Source organism: Coturnix japonica, chromosome 25 (genome assembly GCF_054131305.1).
Source record: "Coturnix japonica strain WE chromosome 25, WE-NBRP24, whole genome shotgun sequence".
In the NCBI taxonomy this organism is placed as follows: domain Eukaryota; kingdom Metazoa; phylum Chordata; class Aves; order Galliformes; family Phasianidae; genus Coturnix; species Coturnix japonica.
The window spans coordinates 21,993-43,897 of record NC_140687.1 but is presented as its reverse complement, the minus strand read 5'-3'; the positions used below and the strand labels follow the sequence as shown (position 1 = coordinate 43,897).

Below are 21,905 nucleotides of genomic sequence, written 5' to 3'. Positions count from 1 at the left end.
CTATGGGGGGATATGGGGCTCTATGGGGGGATATGGGGCTCTGTGGGGTGTCTATGGGGCTCTATGGGGGGATATGGGGTGTCTATGGGGCTCTATGGGGGGCTATGAGGCTCTATGGGATGATATGGGGCTCTATGGGGTCTCTATGAGGGGATATGGGGCTCTATGGTTTCTCTGTGGGGGGATATGGGGTGTCTATGGGGCTCTATGGGGTCTATATTGGGGGATATGGGGGAATGTGGGGTGTCTATGGGTCTCTTTGGGGGGATATGGGGTGCTGTGGGGGGATAAAGGGTGTCTATGGGTCTCTATGGGGGATATGGGGCTCTATGGGGTGTCTATGGGGCTCTATGGGGGATATGGGGCTCTATGGGGTGTCTATGGGGCTCTATGGGGGATATGGGTCTCTATGGGTCTCTATGGGTCCCTATGGGTCCCTATGGGTCCCTATGTGTCCCTATGGGTCTCTATGGGTCCCTATGGGTCCCTATGTGTCCCTATGTGTCCCTATGGGTCTCTATGGGTCCCTATGGGTCCCTATGTGTCCCTATGGGTCTCTATGGGTCTCTATGGGTCTCTATGGGTCCCTATGGGTCCCTATGGGTCCCTATGGGTCTCTATGGGTCTCTATGGGTCCCTATGGGTCCCTATGGGTCCCTATGGGTCTCTATGGGTCTCTATGGGTCTCTATGGGTCCCTATGGGTCCCTATGGGTCTCTATGGGTCTCTATGCGTCTCTATGGGGTCTCTATGGGGTCCCTATGGGTCCCTATGGGTGTCTATGGGTCTCTATGGGTCCCTATGTGTCTCTATGGGTCCCTATGTGTCCCTATGTGTCCCTATGGGTCCCTATGGGTCTCTATGGGTCTCTATGGGTCCCTATGGGTCCCTATGGGTGTCTATGGGTCTCTATGGGTCCCTATGGGTCCCTATGGGTCCCTATGTGTCCCTATGTGTCCCTATGGGTCCCTATGGGTCTCTATGTGTCCCTATGGGTCTCTATGGGTCCCTATGTGTCTCCCCGCCCCACACGTGTGGGTCGTGCCCCATAGATGTGCTGGGCAATGCCTACGTGTCGCTGTTCTTCGCTGGGGGGCAGCGCCCCGAAGTGGCCAGGAGAGCGTTGGGGGCGTATGGACAGGCGGTATGGGGGGATATGGGGGGATATGGGGGGATATGGGGTGGATATGGGGGGATATGGGGGGATATGGGGCCTATGGGGGGATATGGGGGGGATATGGGGAGATATGGGGTCCTATGGGGTGGCAATGGGTTCTATGGGGGGATGTGGGGTGGATATGGGGGGATATGGGGTCCTATGGGGTCCTATGGGGGGATATGGGGTGGCTATGGGGTCCTATGGGGGGATATGGGGGTCTATGGGGTGATATGGGGGGATATGGGGTGGATATGGGGTAAATATGGGGGGATATGGGGTGGATATGGGGTGGATATGGGGGGATATGGGGGATATAGGGGGGATATGGGGGTCTATGGGGTGATATAGGGGAATATGGGGTCCTATGGGGTGGCTATGGGTCCCTATGGGGGGATATGGGGTGGATATGGGGTGGATATGGGGTCCTATGGAGTCCTATGGGGGGATATGGGGTGTCTATGGATTCTATGGGGGGATATGGGGTGGCTATGGGGTCCTATGGGGGGATATGGGGGTCTATGGGGTGATATGGGGGGATATGGGGTCCTATGGGGTGGATATGGGGTGGCTATGGGGTCCTATGGGTTCTATGGGGGGATATGGGGTGGATATGGGGTGGCTATGGGGTCCTGTGGGTGTCTATGGGGGGATATGGGGTGTCTATGGGGGGATATGGGGGAATATGGGGGGATATGGGGGGATATGGGGTGGATATGGGGTGATATGGGGTCCTATGGGGACCTATGGGGTGGCTATGGGGTCCTATGTGTTCTATGGGGCGATATGGGGTGGCTATGGGGTCCTATGGGTTCTATGGGGGGATATGAGGTGGATATGGGGGGATATGGGGGATATAGGGGGGATATGGGGGTCTATGGGGTGGCTATGGGGTCCTATGGGGTCCTATGGGGTGATATGGAGGGATATGGGGTGATATGGGGGGGATATAGGGGGATATGGGGGGATATGGTTTCTGTGGGGGGATATGGGGTGGATATGGGGGGATATGGGGGGATATGGGGTGGCTATGGGGTCCTATGGGGTCCTATGTGTTCTATGGGGGGATATGGGGTGGATATGGGGTGGATATGGGGGGATATGGGGGGATATGGGGGGGATATGGGGTCCTATAGGGGGATATGGGGGGATATGGGGGGATATGGGGTCCTATGGGGTGGCTATGGGGTCCTATGGGGTGATATGGGGGGATATGGGGTGATATGGGGTGGATATGGGGGGGATATGGGGTCCTATGGGATCCTATGGGGGGATATGGGGGTCTATGGGGTGATATGGGGGGATATGGGGTGGCTTTGGGGTCCTATGGGGTCCTATGTGTTCTATGGGGGGATATGGGGTCCTATGGGGTCCTATGGGGTGGCTATGGGTTCCTATGGGTCCTATGGGTTCTATGGGGTGGCTATGGGGTCTTATGGGTTCTATGGGGGGATATGAGTTGTCTATGGGGGGATATGGGGTCATATGGGGTCCTATGGGGTGGCTATGGGTTCTATGGGGGGATGTGGGGTGATATGGGGGGATATGGGGGGATATGGGGTGTCTATGGGTCTCTATGGGTCTCTATGGGTCTCTATGTGTCTCTATGGGTCTCTGTGTGTCTCTATGGGTCCCATCTGCCCCATAGGAGAAGGTTGACCCCACGGCAGCGTCCAATCCCGACCTCCACCTCAACCGCGCCACGGTGAGAGCCAATGGGATCAAGGGGGCGGGGTTCCATTGAACCAATGGGAGCTGGGGGTGGGGCTCCATTGGTCCAATGGGAGCTCGGGAGCTCGGTAATAGGCAGCCAATGGGAGCTGGGGGGTGGGACTCTAATTGGCCAATGGGAGCTGGGGGGCGGAGCTAGGACCGGCCAATGGGAGCTGGGGAATGGGGTTCTGGTTCAGCCAATGGGAGCTGGAAGGCAGGGCTCTAGTCAACCAATAGGAGATGAGGGGCGGGGCTTTGGTTGGCCAATGGGAGAAGGGGTTGGGTTCCATTGGGCCAATGGGAGCTCGGAAGCTCGGTAATGGTCAGCCAATGGGAGTTGGGGAATGGGGCTCTGATTCAGCCAATGGGAGTTGGGGGGTGGGGCTTTGGTCAACCAATGGGAGCTGGAGAATGAGGTTCTGATTGGCCAATGGGAGCTGGGGGGTGGGGTTTCCATTGGGCCAATGGGAGGTCGGGAGCTCGGTAATGGGCAGCCAATGGGAGCTCGGGGTGGGGCTCCATTGGTCCAATGGGGAGCTGAAGGGCGGGGCTATGAACAGCCAATGGGAGCTGGGGGGCGGGGCTAGGACCGACCAATGGGAGATGGGGAATGGGGTTCTGGTCGGCCAATGGGAGCTGGGGGCGGGGTTCCATTGGTCCAATGGGAGCTCGAGAGCACGGTAATGGACAGCCAGTGGGAGCTGGGGGGGAGGGGCTCCATCCAGCCAATGGGAGCTCAGTAATGGGCAGCCAATGGGAGCTGGGGAATGGGGTTCTAATCAGCCAATGGGAGCTGGGGGGTGGGGCTCCATCCAGCCAATGGGAGCTGGGGAATGGGGTTCTGATTGGCCAATGGGAGCTTAGGGTGGGGTTCCATTGGGCCAATGGGAGCTCGGTAATGGTCAGCCAATGGGAGTTGGGGAATGGGGCTCTAGTCAACCAATGGGAGCTGAGGGGCAAGGCTTTGGTTGGCCAATGGGAGAAGGGGGTGGGGTTCCATTGGTCCAATGGGAGCTCGGGAGCTCGGTAATGGGCAGCCAATGGGAGCTGGGGGGTGGGGCTCCATCCAGCCAATGGGAGCTGGGGGGTTGGGCTCCCTTTAGCTAATGGGAGCTGGGGGCGGGGTTCCATTCGGCCAATGGGAGCTCGGGAGCTCGGTAATGGGCAGCCAGTGGGAGCTGGGGAATGGGGTTCTAATCAGCCAATGGGAGCTGGGGGGCGGGGCTCCATCCAGCCAATGGGAGCTGGGTTATGGGGCTTTGGACCAATCAGATTTGGCCGTCAGCTGCTTCAGTTCGAGGAGGACTACGGGGCCGCCCTGGATGGATTCGCGCGGGCGGCGGATCTGGCTCCTGATTGGTCGGAGCCCAGGGTGCGTCGAGCGCGGCTATTGGATTATCTGGGCAGGATCTGCAGCAACATGGCCGCCGCGGTGAGACCAAACAGGAAGTGGGAGGGGCATAGACAGGAAGTGGGGGGAAAACAGGAAGTGGGAGGGGCGTAGACAGGAAGTGGGGGGGAAACAGGAAGTGGGAGGGGCGTAGACAGGAAGTGGGGGGAAACAGGAAGTGGGAGGGGCCTAGACAGGAAGTGGGGGGGGGGGGGGGAGGGAACCAGGAAGTGGGAGGGGCATAGACAGGAAGTGGGGGAAAACAGGAAGTGGGAGGAGCATAGACAGGAAGGGGGGGGGACAGGAAGTGTATGGGAACAGGAAGTGGGAGGGGCCTAGACAGGAAGTGGGGGGACAGGAAGTGGGAGGTGACAGGAAGTGGGTGGGGCCTATACAGGAAGTGGGGGGAGGCTAGACAGGAAGTGGGCGTGGCCGATAAAAGGAAGTGGGTGTGGCCTATACAGGAAGTGGAGCCTAGACAGGAAGTGGGGCCTAAACAGGAAGTGGGTTGGGCCTAAACAGGAAGTGGGTTGGGCCTATACAGGAAGTGGGGCCTAGACAGGAAGTGGTTGAGGCCTAGACAGGAAGTGGGGCCTAAACAGGAAGTGGTTGAGGCCTATACAAGAAGTGGGCCGAAAGTCGGCCATTTTGTTTCTGATTCACCCCCAATTTTCTCTATTTCCCTTCATTTTTGACCCAAAATCGCCTTTTTTCGCCCCAAAATCCAGTCGAAATCCCGAGCCCGGCGCCGCAGAGCTTTATCCCCGTCACTATTGGGGTCATTAGGGGACACGGTGACTCCCATGGGCTCATTATGGGATGGCGACAACAAGGGCCGGGCGCTGCTGGGCCGAGTGCTGGGCTGTGTGCTGCCTGAAGAAGGAGTCCCCATGTGAGTCACCCCATAGAGACACATAGAGACCCATAGACACCCATAGAGACCCATAGAGCCCCATAGAGACCCATAGGGACCCATAGAGACCCATAGGGACCCATAGGGACCCATAGAGACCCATAGAGCCCCATAGACCCCCATAGAGACCCATAGAGACACATAGGGACCCATAGAGACCCATAGGGACCCATAGAGACCCATAGAGACCCATAGAGACCCATAGAGACACATAGAGACCCATAGAGACCCATAGAGCCCCATAGAGACCCATAGAGACCCATAGAGACACATAGGGACCCATAGAGACCCATAGGGACCCATAGAGACCCATAGAGACCCATAGAGACCCATAGAGACCCATAGAGACCCATAGGGACCCATAGAGCCCATAGAGCCCCATAGAGCCCCATAGACACCCCATAGACCCCATAGAGCCCCATAGTGCCCCATAGAGCCCCATAGTGCCCCATAGAGCCCCATAGTGCCCCATAGAGACCCCATAGAGCCCCATACACCCCTATAGAGACCCCATAGAGACCCATAGACATCCCATAGAGCCCCATACACCCCTATAGAGACCCCATAGAGACCCATAGGGACCCATAGAGACCCATAGAGCCCCATAGACACCCCATAGAGAACCCATAGAGACCCATAGGGACCCATAGAGACGCATAGGGCCCCATAGAGACCCATAGGGACCTATAGATGCCCCATATCCCCCCATAGAGCCCCATAGACACCCCATAGAGCCCCATATCCCCCATAGAGACTCCATAGAGCCCCATAGACACCCTTTATCCCCCCACAGCACCCCATATCCCCCCACAGAGACCCATAGACACCCCACATCCCCCCATATCCCCCAATATAGACCCCATAGAGCCCCATAGACACCCCATATCCCCCCATAGAGAAACCACAGAGCCCCATATCCCCCCATAGAGACCCATAGGGACCTATAGAGACCCATAGGGACCCATACAGACCCATAGACCCCATAATGACCCATTGTGACCAATAGGGACCCATAGGGACCCATAGAGACCCATAAAGACACATAGGGACCCATAGAGACCCATAGAGCCCCATAGAGACCCCATAGAGCCCCATAGACACCCCATAGACCCCCATAGATCCCCATGGGGACAACCAGGGCCGGGCGCTGCTGGGCCGAGTGCTGGGCTGCGTGCTGCCTGAAGAAGGAGTCCCTATGTGAGTTTTTTGGGTTAAAAAACCACATTTTTGGGTCTTTTTTGGGAGTTTTTGGGTCTTTTTAGAGTCTTAAGGGCCTCGAGAGGGTTCTTAGGGTGTTTTTTTGGTGAAAATCGGGTGTTTTTTCGGGTTTTTATGGGGTTTTTATGGTGTCGATTTGTCGCCCCCTAGTGGCCACTTGGGGAACTGCAGGCACCAATAGAGACCCCATAGGGACACATAGAGGCCCATAGAGCCCCATAGAGACCCATAGACACCCCATAGAGCCCTATATCCCCCCATATCACACCATAGTGCCCCCTAGAGACCCTATAGAGCCCCATAGACACCCCATATCACCCCATAAGTGCTGTTGTGCCCCATAGAGCCCCATAGACCCCATAGAGCCCCATAGACACCCCATATCATCCTATATCCCCCCCATAGAGCCCCATAGGAACCTAATAGATCCCATAGAGACCCCATATCACCCCATAGTGCCCCATAGAGCCCCATAGAGCCCCATAGAGACCCATAGAGCCCCATACACCCCTATAGAGACCCCATAGAGACCCATAGAGACCCATAGGGACCCATAGACCCGCATAGAGACGCCATATCACCCCATAGACACCCCATAGGGCCCCATAGACACCCCATAGGGCCCCATAGACACCCCATATCCCCCCATAGAGCCCCATATCCCCCCATATCACCCCACAGAGACCCCATAGTGCCCCATAGAGCTCCATAGAGCCCCATATCATCCCATATCCCCCCATAGAGCCCCATAGGAACCTAATAGATCCTATAGAGCCCCATATCACTCCATAGACACCCATAGGGACCCCATAGAGCCCATAGAGACCCATAGACCCCCATAGACACCCCATAGAACCCCATAGAGCCCCATAGAGACCCATAGAGCCCCATAGAGACCCATAGACACCCCATAGACCCCATAGAGCCCCATAGAGACCCCCATAGAGACCCATAGACCCCCATAGACACCCCATAGAACCCCATAGAGCCCCATAGACCCCATAGAGCCCCATAGAGACCCCCATAGAGACCCATAGACCCCCATAGAGACGCCATAGAGCCTCACAGACCCCCATAGAGACCCCATAGAACCCCATAGAGCCCCATAGAGACCCCATAGACACCCCATAGAGCCCCATAGACCAACATAGACCAACATAGACACCCATAGTGGCCCATAGACACCCCATAGGGCCCCATAGACACCCCATAGACACGCATAGTGCTTCATAGACACCCCATAGAGACGCCATAGAGCCCATAGACACCCCATATCCCCCCATATCACCCCATAGAGCCCCATAGAGACCCCATATCACCCCATATAGCCCCATAGACACCCCATAGAGCCTCATAGACCCCATAGAGCCCCATAGACACCCCATAGAGCCCCATAGACACCCCATAGAGACCCCATAGAGCCCCATAGTGCCCCATAGACACCCCATATCCCCCCATAGAGCCCCATAGGACCCCATAGAGCCCCATATCACCCCATACTGCCCCATAGAGCCCCATAGACACCCCATAGAGCCCCATAGACACCCCATAGAGCCCCATAGACACCCCATAAGTGCTGTTGTGCCCCATAGCGCCGTGGGTCTGTGTGACGGGACGGGTTCAGTTCTACTGACCGTGTACAACGCGGCCCCATAGAGCCCCACAGACACCCCATAGAGCCCCATAGAGCCCCATAGACACCCCATAGCGCCCCATAGACAACCAATAGAGCCCCATAGAGCCCCATAGAGCCCCATAGAGCCCCATATCTCCCCATATCACCCCATAAGTGCTGTTGTGCCCCATAAGTGCTGTTGTGCCCCATAGCGCCGTGGGTCTGTGTGACGGGACGGGCTCGGTCCTTCTGACCGTGTACAACGCGGCCCCATAGAGCCCCATAGACACCCCATATCCCCCCATAGAGCCCCATAGACACCCCATAGACCCCATAGACACCCCATAGAGCCCCATAGAGCCCCATAGACACCCCATATCACCCCATAGAGCCCCATAGACACCCCATAGAGCCCCATAGACACCCCATAGCGCCCCATAGACCCCATATCCCCCCATAGACACCCCATCGAGACCCATAGAGCCCCATAGACATCCATAGACCCCATAGAGCCCCATAGCTCCCCATAGAGCTCTATAGAGCCCCATAGACACCCTATATCCCCCTGTAGAGCCCCATAGACACCCCATAGAGCCCCATACACACCCCATATCCCCCCATAGAGCCCCATAGACACCCCATATTCCCCCATAGAGCCCCATAGACACCCCATATTCCCCCATAGACACCCCATATCACCCCATAGTGCCCCATAGACACCCCATAGCGCCCCATAGACCCCCTAGAGCCCCATAGAGCCTCATAGACCCCATAGAGCCCCATAGACACCCCATATCCCCCCCATAGACACCCCATATCCCCCCATAGAGCCCCATATCCCCCCATAGCGCCCCATAGACACCCCATAGAGCCCTATATCACCCCATAGCTCCCCATAGACCCCATAGAGCCCCATAGACACCCCATAGTGCCCCATAGAGACCCCATATCCCCCCATAGAGCCCCATAGACCCCATAGAGCCCCATAGACACCCCATAGACTCCATAGACACCCCATATCTCCCCATATCACCCCATAAGTTCCTGTTGCCCCATAGCGCCGTGGGTCTGTGTGACAGGACGGGCTCGGTCCTTCTGACCGTGTACAACGCGGCCCCATAGAGCCCCATAGACACCCCATATCCCCCCATAGAGCCCCATAGACACCCCATAGAGCCCCATAGAGCCCCATAGACACCCCATAGACACCCCATAGAGCCCCATAGAGCCCCATAGACACCCCATAGACACCCCATAGAGCCCCATAGAGCCCCATAGACACCCCATATCCCCCCATAGAGCCCCATAGACACCCCATAGAGACGCCAGAGCCCCATAGACACCCCATATCCCCCCATAGTGCCCCATAGAGCCCCATAGACACCCCATAGTGCCCCATAGAGCCCCATAGACACCCCATAGTGCCCCATAGACACCCCATAGTGCCCCATAGACACCCCATATCCCCCCATAGAGACCCCATAGAGCCCCATATCACCCCATAAGTGCTGTTGTGCCCCATAAGTGCTGTTGTGCCCCATAGCGCTGTGGGTCTGTGTGACGGGACGGGCTCGGTCCTTCTGACCGTGTACAACGCGGCCCCATAGAGCCCCATAGACACCCCATAGAGCCCCATAGACCCCCATAGACACCCCATAGTGCCCCATAGACACCCCATAGACCCCATAGAGCCCCATAGAGCCCCATAGACACCCCATAGAACCCCATAGACGACCCATAGAGCCCCATAGACACCCCATATCACCCCATAGAGCCCCATAGACACCCCATAGAGCCCCATATGACCCCATAGAGCCCCATAGACATCCCATAGACCCTATAGAGCCCCATAGACATCCCATAGACCCTATAGAGCCCCATAGAGCCCCATATCCCCCAATAGAGCCCCATAGACACCCCATATCCCCCCATAGAGCCCCATAGACACCCCATAGAGCCCCATATCACCCCATAGAGCCCCATAGACATCCCATATCCCCCCATATCACCCCATAGAGCCCCATAGAGACCCCATAGAGCCCCATAGCGCCCCATAGAGCCCCATAGAGCCCCATAGAGACCCATAGACACCCCATAGACCCCATAGAGCCCCATAGACACCCCATAGAGCCCTATAGAGCCCCATAGACACCCCATATCACCCCATAGAGCCCCATAGACACCCTATATCCCCCTGTAGAGCCCCATAGACACCCCATAGTGCCCCATAGACACCCCATAGACCCCATAGACACACATAGACCCCATAGACCCACATAGAGACCCCATAGAGCCCCATAGACACCCCATAAGTGCTGTTGTGCCCCATAGCGCCGTGGGTCTGTGTGACGGGACGGGCTCGGTGCTGCTGACCGTGTACAACGCGGCCCCATAGAGCCCCATAGACACCCCATAGAGTCCCATAGAGCCCTATATCACCCCATAGAGCCCCATAGACACCCCATAGAGCCCCATAGACACCCCATAGAGCCCCATATCACCCCATATCCCCCCATAGAGCCCCATAGACACCCCATAGAGCCCCATAGAGCCCCATAGACACCCCATAGCGCCCCATATCACCCCATATCCCCCCATAGAGCCCCATAGACACTCATAGCTCTCCATAGACCCCATAGACACCCCATAGAGCCCCATAGACACCCCATATCTTCCTATATCACCCCATATCACCCCATATACCCTATAGAGCCCCATAGACACCCCATAGCTCCACACAGAGCCTCATATCCCCCCATATCCCCCATAGACACCCCATAGAGCCCCATAGACACCCCATATCCCCCCATAGCGCCCCATAGACACCCCATATCACCCCATAGTGCCCCATAGAGCCCCATAGACACCCCATATCCCCCCATAGAGTCCCATAGACACCCCATATCACCCCATAGACACCCCATAGACCCCATAGAGCCCCATAGACACCCCATAGAGCCCCATAGACACCCCATATCCCCCCATAGAGCCCCATAGACACCCCATAGAGCCCCATAGAGCCCCATAGAGACCCCATAGAGCCCCATAGAGCCCCATAGACACCCCATATCCCCCCATAGAGCCCCATATCCCCCCATAGCGCCCCATAGCCACCCCATAAGTGCTGTTGTGCCCCATAGCGCCGTGGGTCTGTGTGACGGGACGGGCTCGGTGCTTCTCACCGTGTACAACGCGGCCCCATAGAGCCCCACAGACACCCCATAGCACCCCATAGAGCCCCATAGAGCCCCATAGCGCCCCATAGAGCCCCATAGACACCCCATATCCCCCCATAGAGCCCCATAGACACCCCATAGACCCCATAGAGCCCCATAGACACCCCATAGAGCCCCATATCACCCCATAGCTCCCCATAGACACCCCATAGAGCCCCATAGACACCCCATAAGTGCTGTTGTGCCCCATAGCGCCGTGGGTCTGTGTGACGGGACGGGTTCAGTTCTACTGACCGTGTACAACACGGCCCCATAGAGCCCCATAGACACCCCATATCCCCCCATAGAGCCCCATAGAGACCCCATAGCGCCCCATAGACACCCCATATCACCCCATAGAGCCCCATAGACACCCCATAGACCCCCATAGAGATGCCATAGAGCCCCATAGACACCCCATATCCCCCATAGAGCCCCAGATCACCCCATAGAGCCCCATAGACACCCCATAGAGCCCCATAGACACCCCATAGAGCCCCATAGACACCCCATAGACACCACATAGAGCCCCATAGAGCCCCATAGAGCCCCATTGACACCCCATATCCCCCCATAGAGCCCCATAGAGACCCCATAGCGCCCCATAGACACCCCATATCACCCCATAGAGCCCCATAGACACCCCATAGACACCCCATAGAGTTCCATAGAGCCCCATAGAGCCCCATTGACACCCCATATCCCCCCATAGAGCCCCATAGAGACCCCATAGCGCCCCATAGACACCCCATATGCCCCCATCGAACCCCATATCACCCCATAGCCCCCCATAGAGACCCCATAGAGCCCCATAGACACCCCATAAGTGCTGTTGTGCCCCATAGCGCCGTGGGTCTGTGTGACGGGACGGGTTCGGTCCTTCTGACCGTGTACAACGCGGCCCCATAGCCCCCCATAGACACCCCATATCCCCCCATAGACCCCCATATCACCCCATAGCCCCCCATATCCCCCCATAGAGCCCCATAGACACCCCATATCACCCCATATCCCCCCATAGAGCCCCATAGACACCCCATAGAGCCCCATAGAGCCCCATAGACACCCCATAGACTCCATAGAGCCCCATATCACCCCATAGAGCCCCATAGACACCTCATGGTGCCCCATAGAGCCCCATAGACACCCCATATCCCCCCATAGAGCCCCATAGACACCCCATATCCCCCCATATCACCCCATAGACACCCCATAAGTGCTGTTGTGCCCCATAAGTGCTGTTGTGCCCCATAGCGCCGTGGGTCTGTGTGATGGGACGGGCTCGGTCCTTCTCACCATGTACAACGCGGCCCCATAGAGCCCCATAGACACCCCATAGCGCCCCATATCCCCCCATATCCCCCCATAGAGCCCCATAGACACCCCATAGTGCCCCATAGACACCCCATATCCCCCCATAGAGCCCCATAGACATCCCATAGACCCTATAGAGGCCCATAGTGCCCCATAGACACCCCATATCCCCCCATAGAGCCCCATAGACACCCCATATCCCCCCATATCACCCCATAGAGCCCCATAGACATCCCATAGACCCTATAGAGCCCCATAGACACCCCATAGAGCCCCATAGACATTCCATAGACCCTATAGAGCCCCATATCCCCCTATAGTGCCCCATAGACCCCATAGAGCCCCATAGAGACCCCATATCACCCCATAGAGCCCCATAGACATCCCATAGACCCTATAGAGCCCCATAGACACCCCATAGAGCCCCATAGACATTCCATAGACCCTATAGAGCCCCATATCCCCCTATAGTGCCCCATAGACCCCATAGAGCCCCATAGAGACCCCATATCACCCCATAGAGCCCCATAGACACCCCATATCCCCCCATAGTGCCCCATAGACACCCCATAGACCCCCATAGCACCCCATAGACACCCCATAAGTGCTGTTGTGCCCCATAGCGCCGTGGGTCTGTGTGACGGGACGGGTTCGGTTCTACTGACCGTGTACAACGCGGCCCCATAGAGCCCCATAGACACCCCATAGACCCCATAGAGCCCCATAGACACCCCATATCCCCCCATAGAGCCCCATAGACGCCTCATAGTGCCCCATAGACACCCCATATCACCCCATAGAGCCCTATATCACCCCATAGAGCCTCATAGACCCCATAGAGCCCCATAGACACCCCATAGACCCCATAGAGCCCCATAGCACCTCATAGAGCCCCATAGACACCCCATAGAGCCCCATATCATCCTATAGAGCCCCATAGACACCCCATATCCCACCATAGAGCCCCATAGAGACCTACAGACACCCCATAGTGCCCCATAGACCCCATAGAGACCCCATAGACACCCCATATTCCCCCATAGACACCCCATAGCTCCCCATAGAGACCCATAGACCCCATAGAGCCCCACAGACACCCCATAGACCCCATAGAGCCCCATAGACCCCCATAGAGACCCCATATCACCCCATATCGCCCCATAGACACCCCATAGACACCCATAGACCCTATAGAGCCCCATAGAGACCCCATATCACCCCATAGCGCCCCATAAGTGCTGTTGTGCCCCATAAGTTCCTGTCGCCCCATAGCGCCGTGGGTCTGTGTGACGGGACGGGCTCGGTCCTTCTGACCGTGTACAACGCGGCCCCATAGAGCCCCATAGACACCCCATAGCACCCCATAGAGCCCCATAGACACCCCATAGAGTCCCATAGACACCCCATAGAGCCCCATAGACACCCCATAGACACCCTATATCCCCCTGTAGAGCCCCATAGACACCCCATAGTGCCCCATAGAGCCCCATAGACACCCCATATAGCCCCATAGACCCCATAGAGCCCCATAGACACCCCATAAGTGCTGTTGTGCCCCATAAGTGCTGTTGTGCCCCATAGCGCCGTGGGTCTGTGTGACGGGACGGGCTCGGTCCTACTGACCGTGTACAACGCGGCCCCATAGAGCCCCATAGACACCCCATAGCGCCCCATAGTGCCCCATAGACACCCCATATCCCCCCATATCACCCCATTGAGCCCCATAGACACCCCATAGACCCCATAGACACCCCATAAGTGCTGTTGTGCCCCATAGCGCCGTGGGTCTGTGTGACGGGACGGGCTCGGTGCTGCTGACCATGTACAACGCGGCCCCATAGAGCCCCATAGACACCCCATATCCCCCCATAGAGCCCCATAGACACCCCATATCACCCCATAGAGCCCTATATCACCCCATAGACCCCATAGAGACCCTATAGAGCCCCATAGACACCCCATAGCGCCCCATAGACGACCCATAGAGCCTCATAGACCCCATAGAGCCCCATAGAGCCCCATATCCCCCCATAGAGCCCCATAGACACCCCATATCCCCCCATAGTGCCCCATAGACACCCCATAAGTGCTGTTGTGCCCCATAGCGCCGTGGGTCTGTGTGACGGGACGGGCTCGGTCCTACTGACCGTGTACAACGCGGCCCCATAGAGCCCCATAGACACCCCATAGACCCCATAGAGCACCATAGACATCCCATAAACACACATAGAGCCCCATAGACACCCCATAGACCCCATAGAGCCCCATAGACACCTCATAGTGCCCCATAGACACCTCATAGCTCCCCATAGACCCCATAGAGCCCCATAGATACCCCATATCCCCCCATAGAGCCCCATAGACACCCCATATCCCCCCATAGAGCCCCATATCCCCCCATAGAGCCCCATAGACACCCCATAGACCCCATAGACACCCCATAGAGCCCCATAGTGCCCCATAGACACCCCATAGAGCCCCATAAGAGACCCATAGACACCCCATAGAGCCCCATAGACACCCCATAGCTCCCCATAGACCCCATAGAGACACCAGAGCCCCATAGACACCCCATAGCGCCCCATAGATACCCTATAAGTGCTGTTGTGCCCCATATCACCCCATAGAGCCCCATAGAGCCCCATAGACACCCCATAGACCCCATAGACACCCCATATCACCCCATAGAGCCCCATAGACACCCCATAGAGCCCCATAGACACCCCATATCCCCCCATAGAGCCCCATAGCACCCCATAGAGCCCCATAGACACCCCATATCACCCCATAGTGCCCCATAGAGCCCCATAGACACCCCATATCCCCCCATAGGGCCCCATAGACACCCCATATCCCCCCATAGCCCCCCATAGAGCCCCATATCACCCCATATCCCCCCATAGAGCCCCATAGACACCCCATAAGTGCTGTTGTGCCCCATAGCGCCGTGGGTCTGTGTGACGGGACGGGTTCGGTCCTTCTGACCGTGTACAACGCGGCCCCATAGAGCCCCATAGACACCCCATATCCCCCCATAGACACCCCATAGACACCCCATATCCCCCCATATCACCCCATATCACCCCATAAGTGCTGTTGTGCCCCATAGCGCCGTGGGTCTGTGTGACGGGACGGGCTCGGTCCTTCTGACCGTGTACAACGCGGCCCCACGTTGGGGTCTGGCCGTGGGAGACGCCGTCGCCGTGGGGCAGCCCCACATCAGGAGGCACCACATCCAGCACCAGGGCAAGGTGGGTTATAATGGGTTATACTGGGTTATACTGGGATATACTGGGATATACTGGGTTATACTGGGTTATACTGGGTTATACTGGGTTATACTGGGATATACTGGGATATACTGGGTTATACTGGGATATACTGGGATATACTGGGATATACTGGGTTATACTGGGATATACTGGGATATACTGGGTTATACTGGGATATACTGGGATATACTGGGATATACTGGGTTATACTGGGATATACTGGGTTATACTGGGTTATACTGGGATATACTGGGATATACTGGGTTATACTGGGATATACTGGGATATACTGGGTTATACTGGGATATACTGGGTTATACTGGGATATACTGGGATATACTGGGTTATACTGGGATATACTGGGTTATACTGGGATATACTGGGATATACTGGGTTATACTGGGATATACTGGGATATACTGGGTTATACTGGGATATACTGGGTTATACTGGGTTATACTGGGTTATACTGGGTTATACTGGGATATACTGGATATACTGGGATAGACTGGGACATACTGGGACATACTGGGATATACTGGGATATACTGGGTTATACTGGGATATACTGGGATATACTGGGTTATACTGGGATAGACTGGGATATACTGGGATATACTGGGTTATACTGGGATATACTGGGATATACTGGGATATACTGGGATATACTGGGTTATACTGGGATATACTGGGTTATACTGGGTTATACTGGGATATACTGGGATATACTGGGTTATACTGGGATATACTGGGATATACTGGGTTATACTGGGATATACTGGGTTATACTGGGATATACTGGGATATACTGGGTTATACTGGGATATACTGGGTTATACTGGGATATACTGGGTTATACTGGGATATACTGGGATATACTGGGTTATACTGGGATATACTGGGTTATACTGGGTTATACTGGGTTATACTGGGTTATACTGGGATATACTGGATATACTGGGATAGACTGGGACATACTGGGACATACTGGGATATACTGGGATATACTGGGATATACTGGGTTATACTGGGATATACTGGGATATACTGGGTTATACTGGGATAGACTGGGATATACTGGGATATACTGGGTTATACTGGGATATACTGGGTTATACTGGGTTATACTGGGATATACTGGGTTATACTGGGTTATACTGGGTTATACTGGGATATACTGGGATATACTGGGTTATACTGGGATATACTGGGTTATACTGGGTTATACTGGGATATACTGGGATATACTGGGTTATACTGGGATATACTGGGTTATACTGGGTTATACTGGGTTATACTGGGTTATACTGGGATATAATGGGGTATACTGGGTTATACTGGGTTATACTGGGATATACTGGGTTATACTGGGTTATACTGGGTTATATTGGGATATACTGGGATATACTGGGTTATACTGGGTTATACTGGGTTATACTGGGATATACTGGGATATACTGGGATATACTGGGTTATACTGGGATATACTGGGATATACTGGGTTATACTAGGATATACTGGGTTATACTGGGATATACTGGTTCCTATGGGGCTCTATTGACCACTATGGGTCCATACTGGTCCGTATTGACCCATACTGGTCCATACTGGTCTATACTGGTCTATACTGGTCCATACTGGTCTATACTGGTCCATACTGGTCTATACTGGTCCATTCTGGTCCATACTGGTTTATAATGGTCCATATTGGTCCATACTGGTTCCTATGGGGCTCTATTGACCACTATGGGTCTGTACTGGTCCATACTGGTCTGTATTGGTCTATACTGGTCCCTACTGGTCTATAATGGTCCATACTGGTCTATACTGCTCCATACTGGTCACTATGGGTCTGTACTGGTCCATACTGGTCTGTATTGACCCATACTGGTCTATACTGGTCTTTACTGGTCCGTACTGGTCCATACTGGTCCCTATGTCCCTGTACTGTTCCATACTGGTTCCTATGGGGCTCTATTGACCACTATGGGTCCATACTGGTCTATACTGGTCTGTATTGACCTATACTGGTCCATACTGGTCCCTACTGGTCTATACTGGTTCCTATGGGTCTCTGTTGGCCACTATGGGTCCATACTGGTCTGTATTGACCCATACTGGTCCATACTGGTCTATACTGGTCCATACTGGTCCATATTGACCCATACTGGTCCCTACTGGTCCTTACTGGTCCCTATATCTCTGTACTGTTCCATACTGGTTCCTATGGGGCTCTATTGACCACTATGGGTCCATACTGGTCCATACTGGTCTATACTGGTCTATACTGGTCTATACTGGTTTATACTGGTTTATACTGGTCTATACTGGTTTATACTGGTCCATACTGGTCTATACTGGTTTATACTGGTTTATACTGGTCCATACTGGTTTATACTGGTCCATACTGGTCTATACTGGTCTATACTGGTTTATACTGGTTTATACTGGTTTATACTGGTCCATACTGGTCCATACTGGTCCATACTGGTCCATACTGGTCCATACTGGTCCATACCGGTCTATACTGGTCCATACTGGTCCATACTGGTCTATACTGGTCTATACTGGTTTATACTGGTCTATACTGGTCTATACTGGTCTATACTGGTCCATACTGGTCTATACTGGTCCATACTGGTTTATACTGGTCTATACTGGTTTATACTGGTTTATACTGGTTTATACTGGTCTATACTGGTCTATACTGGTCCATACCGGTCTATACTGGTCCATACTGGTCTATACTGGTCTATACTGGTCCATACTGGTCCATACTGGTCTATACTGGTCTATACTGGTCCATACTGGTCTATACTGGTCCATACTGGTCTATACTGGTCTATACTGGTCTATACTGGTCCATACTGGTCTATACTGGTCTATACTGGTCCATACTGGTCTATACTGGTTTATACTGGTCCATACTGGTCCATACTGGTCTATACTGGTCTATACTGGTCTATACTGGTCTATACTGGTCCATACTGGTCTATACTGGTTTATACTGGTTTATACTGGTCCCGCAGACGTTCTCGTTCCTGGGTGTCCGCATCCCGTCCCCATTGATGTTGATGGTCAACGGTCGCCGCCCCCCAAGTTGGGCCGTGGCCGCCCCACGGCTCGACTGCAGCTGCGCCCCCGATGGGCTTAATTAGCATATATGGTAATGAGGGGGTGGCGTATGGTAATGAGGGGGGTGGTATGGTAATGAGGGTGTGGATATGTTAATGAGGGGGTTGATATGGTAATGAGGGGGGAGCATATGGTAATGAGGGGGGTGGTATGGTAATGAGGGGGGGACGATGTGGTATTGAGGGGGTGATATGGTAATGAGGGGGGTGATATGGTAATGAGAGGGGTGGTATGGTAATGAGGGGGTTGATATGGTAATAAGGGGGTTGATATGTTAATGAGCGATCTGGTATGTTAATGAGGGGGTTGATATGTTAATGAGGGGGTTTTATATGTTAATGAGGGGGGGGCATTGTGGTTTTGAGCTGGTCTGATATGTTAATGAGGGGTTTGATATGGTAATGAGGGACCTGGTATGTTAATGAGGGGGGAGCATATGGTAATGAGGGGGTTGATATGTTAATGAGGGACCTGGTATGGTAATGAGGGGGGTGGTATGGTAATGAGGCGGGTGTTATGGTAATGAGGGGGGTGGTATGGGAATAAGGGGGCTGGTATGGTAAGGAGGGGGGTGATATGGTAATGAGGGGGTGGATATGTTAATGAGGGAGTAGATATCATAATGAGGGGGCTGATATGTTAATGAGGGGTCTGGTATGTTAATGTGGGAGGTGATATTGTAATGAGAGGGTCCATATGGTAATGAGGCGGGTGGTATGGTAATGAGGGTCGGGACTATGTGGTATTGAGGGGGGTGATATGGTAATGAGGGGGGTGGTGTGTTAATGAGGAGGGTGGTATGGTAATGAGGGGGGTGATATGTTAATGAGGGGTCTGGAATGTTAACAAGGGAGATGTTATGGTAATAAAGTGGTTGATATGTTAATGAGCAATCTCGTATGTTAATGAGGGGGTTGATATCGTAATGAGGGGGTTGATATGGTAATGAGGGGGGTGGATATGTTAATGAGGGGGTGGATATGTTAATGAGAGGGGTTGATATGTTAATGAGGGGGTGGATATGTTAATGAGGGGGGCGATATGGTAATGAGGGCTGTTTATATGTTAATGAGGGGGTGATATGGTAATGAGGCAGCAAATATATTAATGAGAGGGTGGATATGTTAATGAGAGGGGTTGATATTGTAATGAGGGGGGGGCTGATATGGTAATGAGTGGGGGTTGATATGTTAATGAGGGAGATGGTATGGTAATGAGGGCTGTTTATATGTTAATGAGGGGGCTGATATGGTAATGAGGGGGTTGATATGTTATAGAGGGGGCTGGTATGGTAATGAGGGGTCTGGTATGTTAATGAGGGGTGATATGGTAATGAGGGGGGTCGATATGTTAATGAGGAAGCATATATTTTTATGAGGGGGTCAGTATGTTAATAAAGAAGCTGGTATGTTAATGAGGGCTGCTGATATCTTAATGAGGGGGTGGATATGTTAATGAGGGGTAGATATGTTAATGAGGGAGATGGTATGGTAATAAGGGGGTTGATATGGTAATGAGGGGGGTGGTATAATAATAAGGGTGTGGATGTGTTATTGAGGGGGTTGATATGTTAATGAGGGGATTTAATATGTTAATGAGGGGGATGGTATGTTAATGAGGGGGCTGATATATTAATGAGGGTGTGGATATGTTAATGAGGGGGGTTTATATGTTAATGAGGGAGGTGGTACAGTAATGAGGGGGAGTGATATGTTAATGAGGGAGTGATATGTTAATGAGGGGGGTTGATATGTTAATGGGGGGGTGATATGGTAATGAGGGGGCTGATATGGTAATGAGGGGGTTGATATGTTAATGAGGGGGTGGATATGTTAACGAGGGGATGATATGTTAATAAGGGGATGATATGTTAATGAGGGGGTTTAATATGTTAATGAGGTGTTAGATATGTTAATGTGAAGGGTGGATATATTAATGAGGGGGTCGATATGTTAATAAAGGAACTGATATGTTAATGAGGAGTGTGATATGTTAATTAGGGGCCAGTATGTTAATGAGGGCTATGGGGCTAATGGGGTCTATGGGGTCAATGTAGTCTATGGGGGCTATGGGGTCAATGGGGTTAATAGGGTCTAATGGGGGCTATGGGGTCTATGGGAGCTATGGGGTCTAATGGGGTTTAAAGGTTGTAATGGGGTCTATGGGGCCAATGGGGTCTATGGGGTCTATGGGACTATGGGGTCTATGGGGTCAATGGGGTCTATGGGGTCTATAGGGTCATTGGGGTCTATGGGGGCTATAGGGTCAATGGGGTCAATGGGGTCTATGGGGGATAAAGGGTCAATGGGGACTATGGGGTCTATGGGATCAATGGGGTCTAATGGGGTTTAATGGTGTTAATGGGGTCTATGGGGGCTATGGGGTCTATGGGGTTAATGGGGTTAATAGGGTCTAATGGGGGCTATGGGGTCTATGGGACCTATAGGGTCTATGGGGACACTGGGGTCTAATGGGGTTTAATGGTGTTAATGGGGTCTATGGGGTGAATGGGGGTCAATGGGGTCTATGGGGCCAATGGGGTCAATGGGGTCTATGGGATCAATGGGGTCAATGGGGTCTAATGGGGTCTATGGGGTCTATGGGGTCTATGGGGTCTAATGGGGTCAATGGGGTCTATGGGGTGAATGGGGGTCAATGGGGTCTATGGGGTCTATGGGGTCTATGGGGGCTATGGGGCCAATGGGGTCTATGGGACTAATGGGGTCTATGGGGTGAATGGGGTTCAATGGGTTCTATGGGGTCAGTGGGGATAATGGGGTCTATGGGGTCTATGGGATCAATGGGGTCTATGGGGTCAATGTAGTCTGTGGGGGCTATGGGGTCAATGGGGTTAATAGGGTCTAATGGGGGCTATGGGGTCTGTGGGGCCTATAGGATCAATGGGGTCTATGGGATCAATGTGGTCTATGGGGTCAGTGGGACTCACCATTTTGTGCCCGCCAT

At 53.7% G+C, this 21,905-nt stretch overlaps 2 protein-coding genes across 11 annotated transcripts in view; both read left to right on the top strand.

The window, feature by feature from the left end:
• The window catches only part of TTC5 (tetratricopeptide repeat domain 5), a 41,996-nt gene extending 22,169 nt beyond the window's left edge, over positions 1-19,827 (top strand). For 3 of the 10 annotated variants that reach the window (XM_085523905.1, XM_085523904.1, XM_085523897.1), the window contains 7 exons: positions 1,053-1,144; positions 2,805-2,861; positions 4,155-4,301; positions 4,988-5,151; positions 15,644-15,785; positions 18,836-18,983; positions 19,735-19,827. In XM_085523905.1, coding sequence (XP_085380031.1) covers positions 1,053-1,144; positions 2,805-2,861; positions 4,155-4,301; positions 4,988-5,151; positions 15,644-15,785; positions 18,836-18,964 — 731 coding nt within the window. In that variant the 3' untranslated portion in view covers positions 18,965-18,983; positions 19,735-19,827. Of the gene's footprint in view, positions 1-1,052; positions 1,145-2,804; positions 2,862-4,154; positions 4,302-4,987; positions 5,152-7,982; positions 8,062-8,217; positions 9,360-12,065; positions 12,145-14,115; positions 14,195-15,643; positions 15,786-18,835; positions 19,312-19,413 lie in introns of those variants that run through there. The other 7 variants (XM_085523898.1, XM_085523896.1, XM_085523899.1 and 4 more) reach the window with 6 other exon arrangements.
• Positions 18,048-18,830, top strand: LOC146756815 (uncharacterized; the record flags this gene model as incomplete). The annotated part of the gene is made up of 1 exon (XM_085523945.1): positions 18,048-18,830. A coding segment is annotated over one exon (783 nt), but the record flags the coding sequence as incomplete, so codon positions are not given.
• Positions 19,828-21,905: the final 2,078 nt, after the last annotated feature.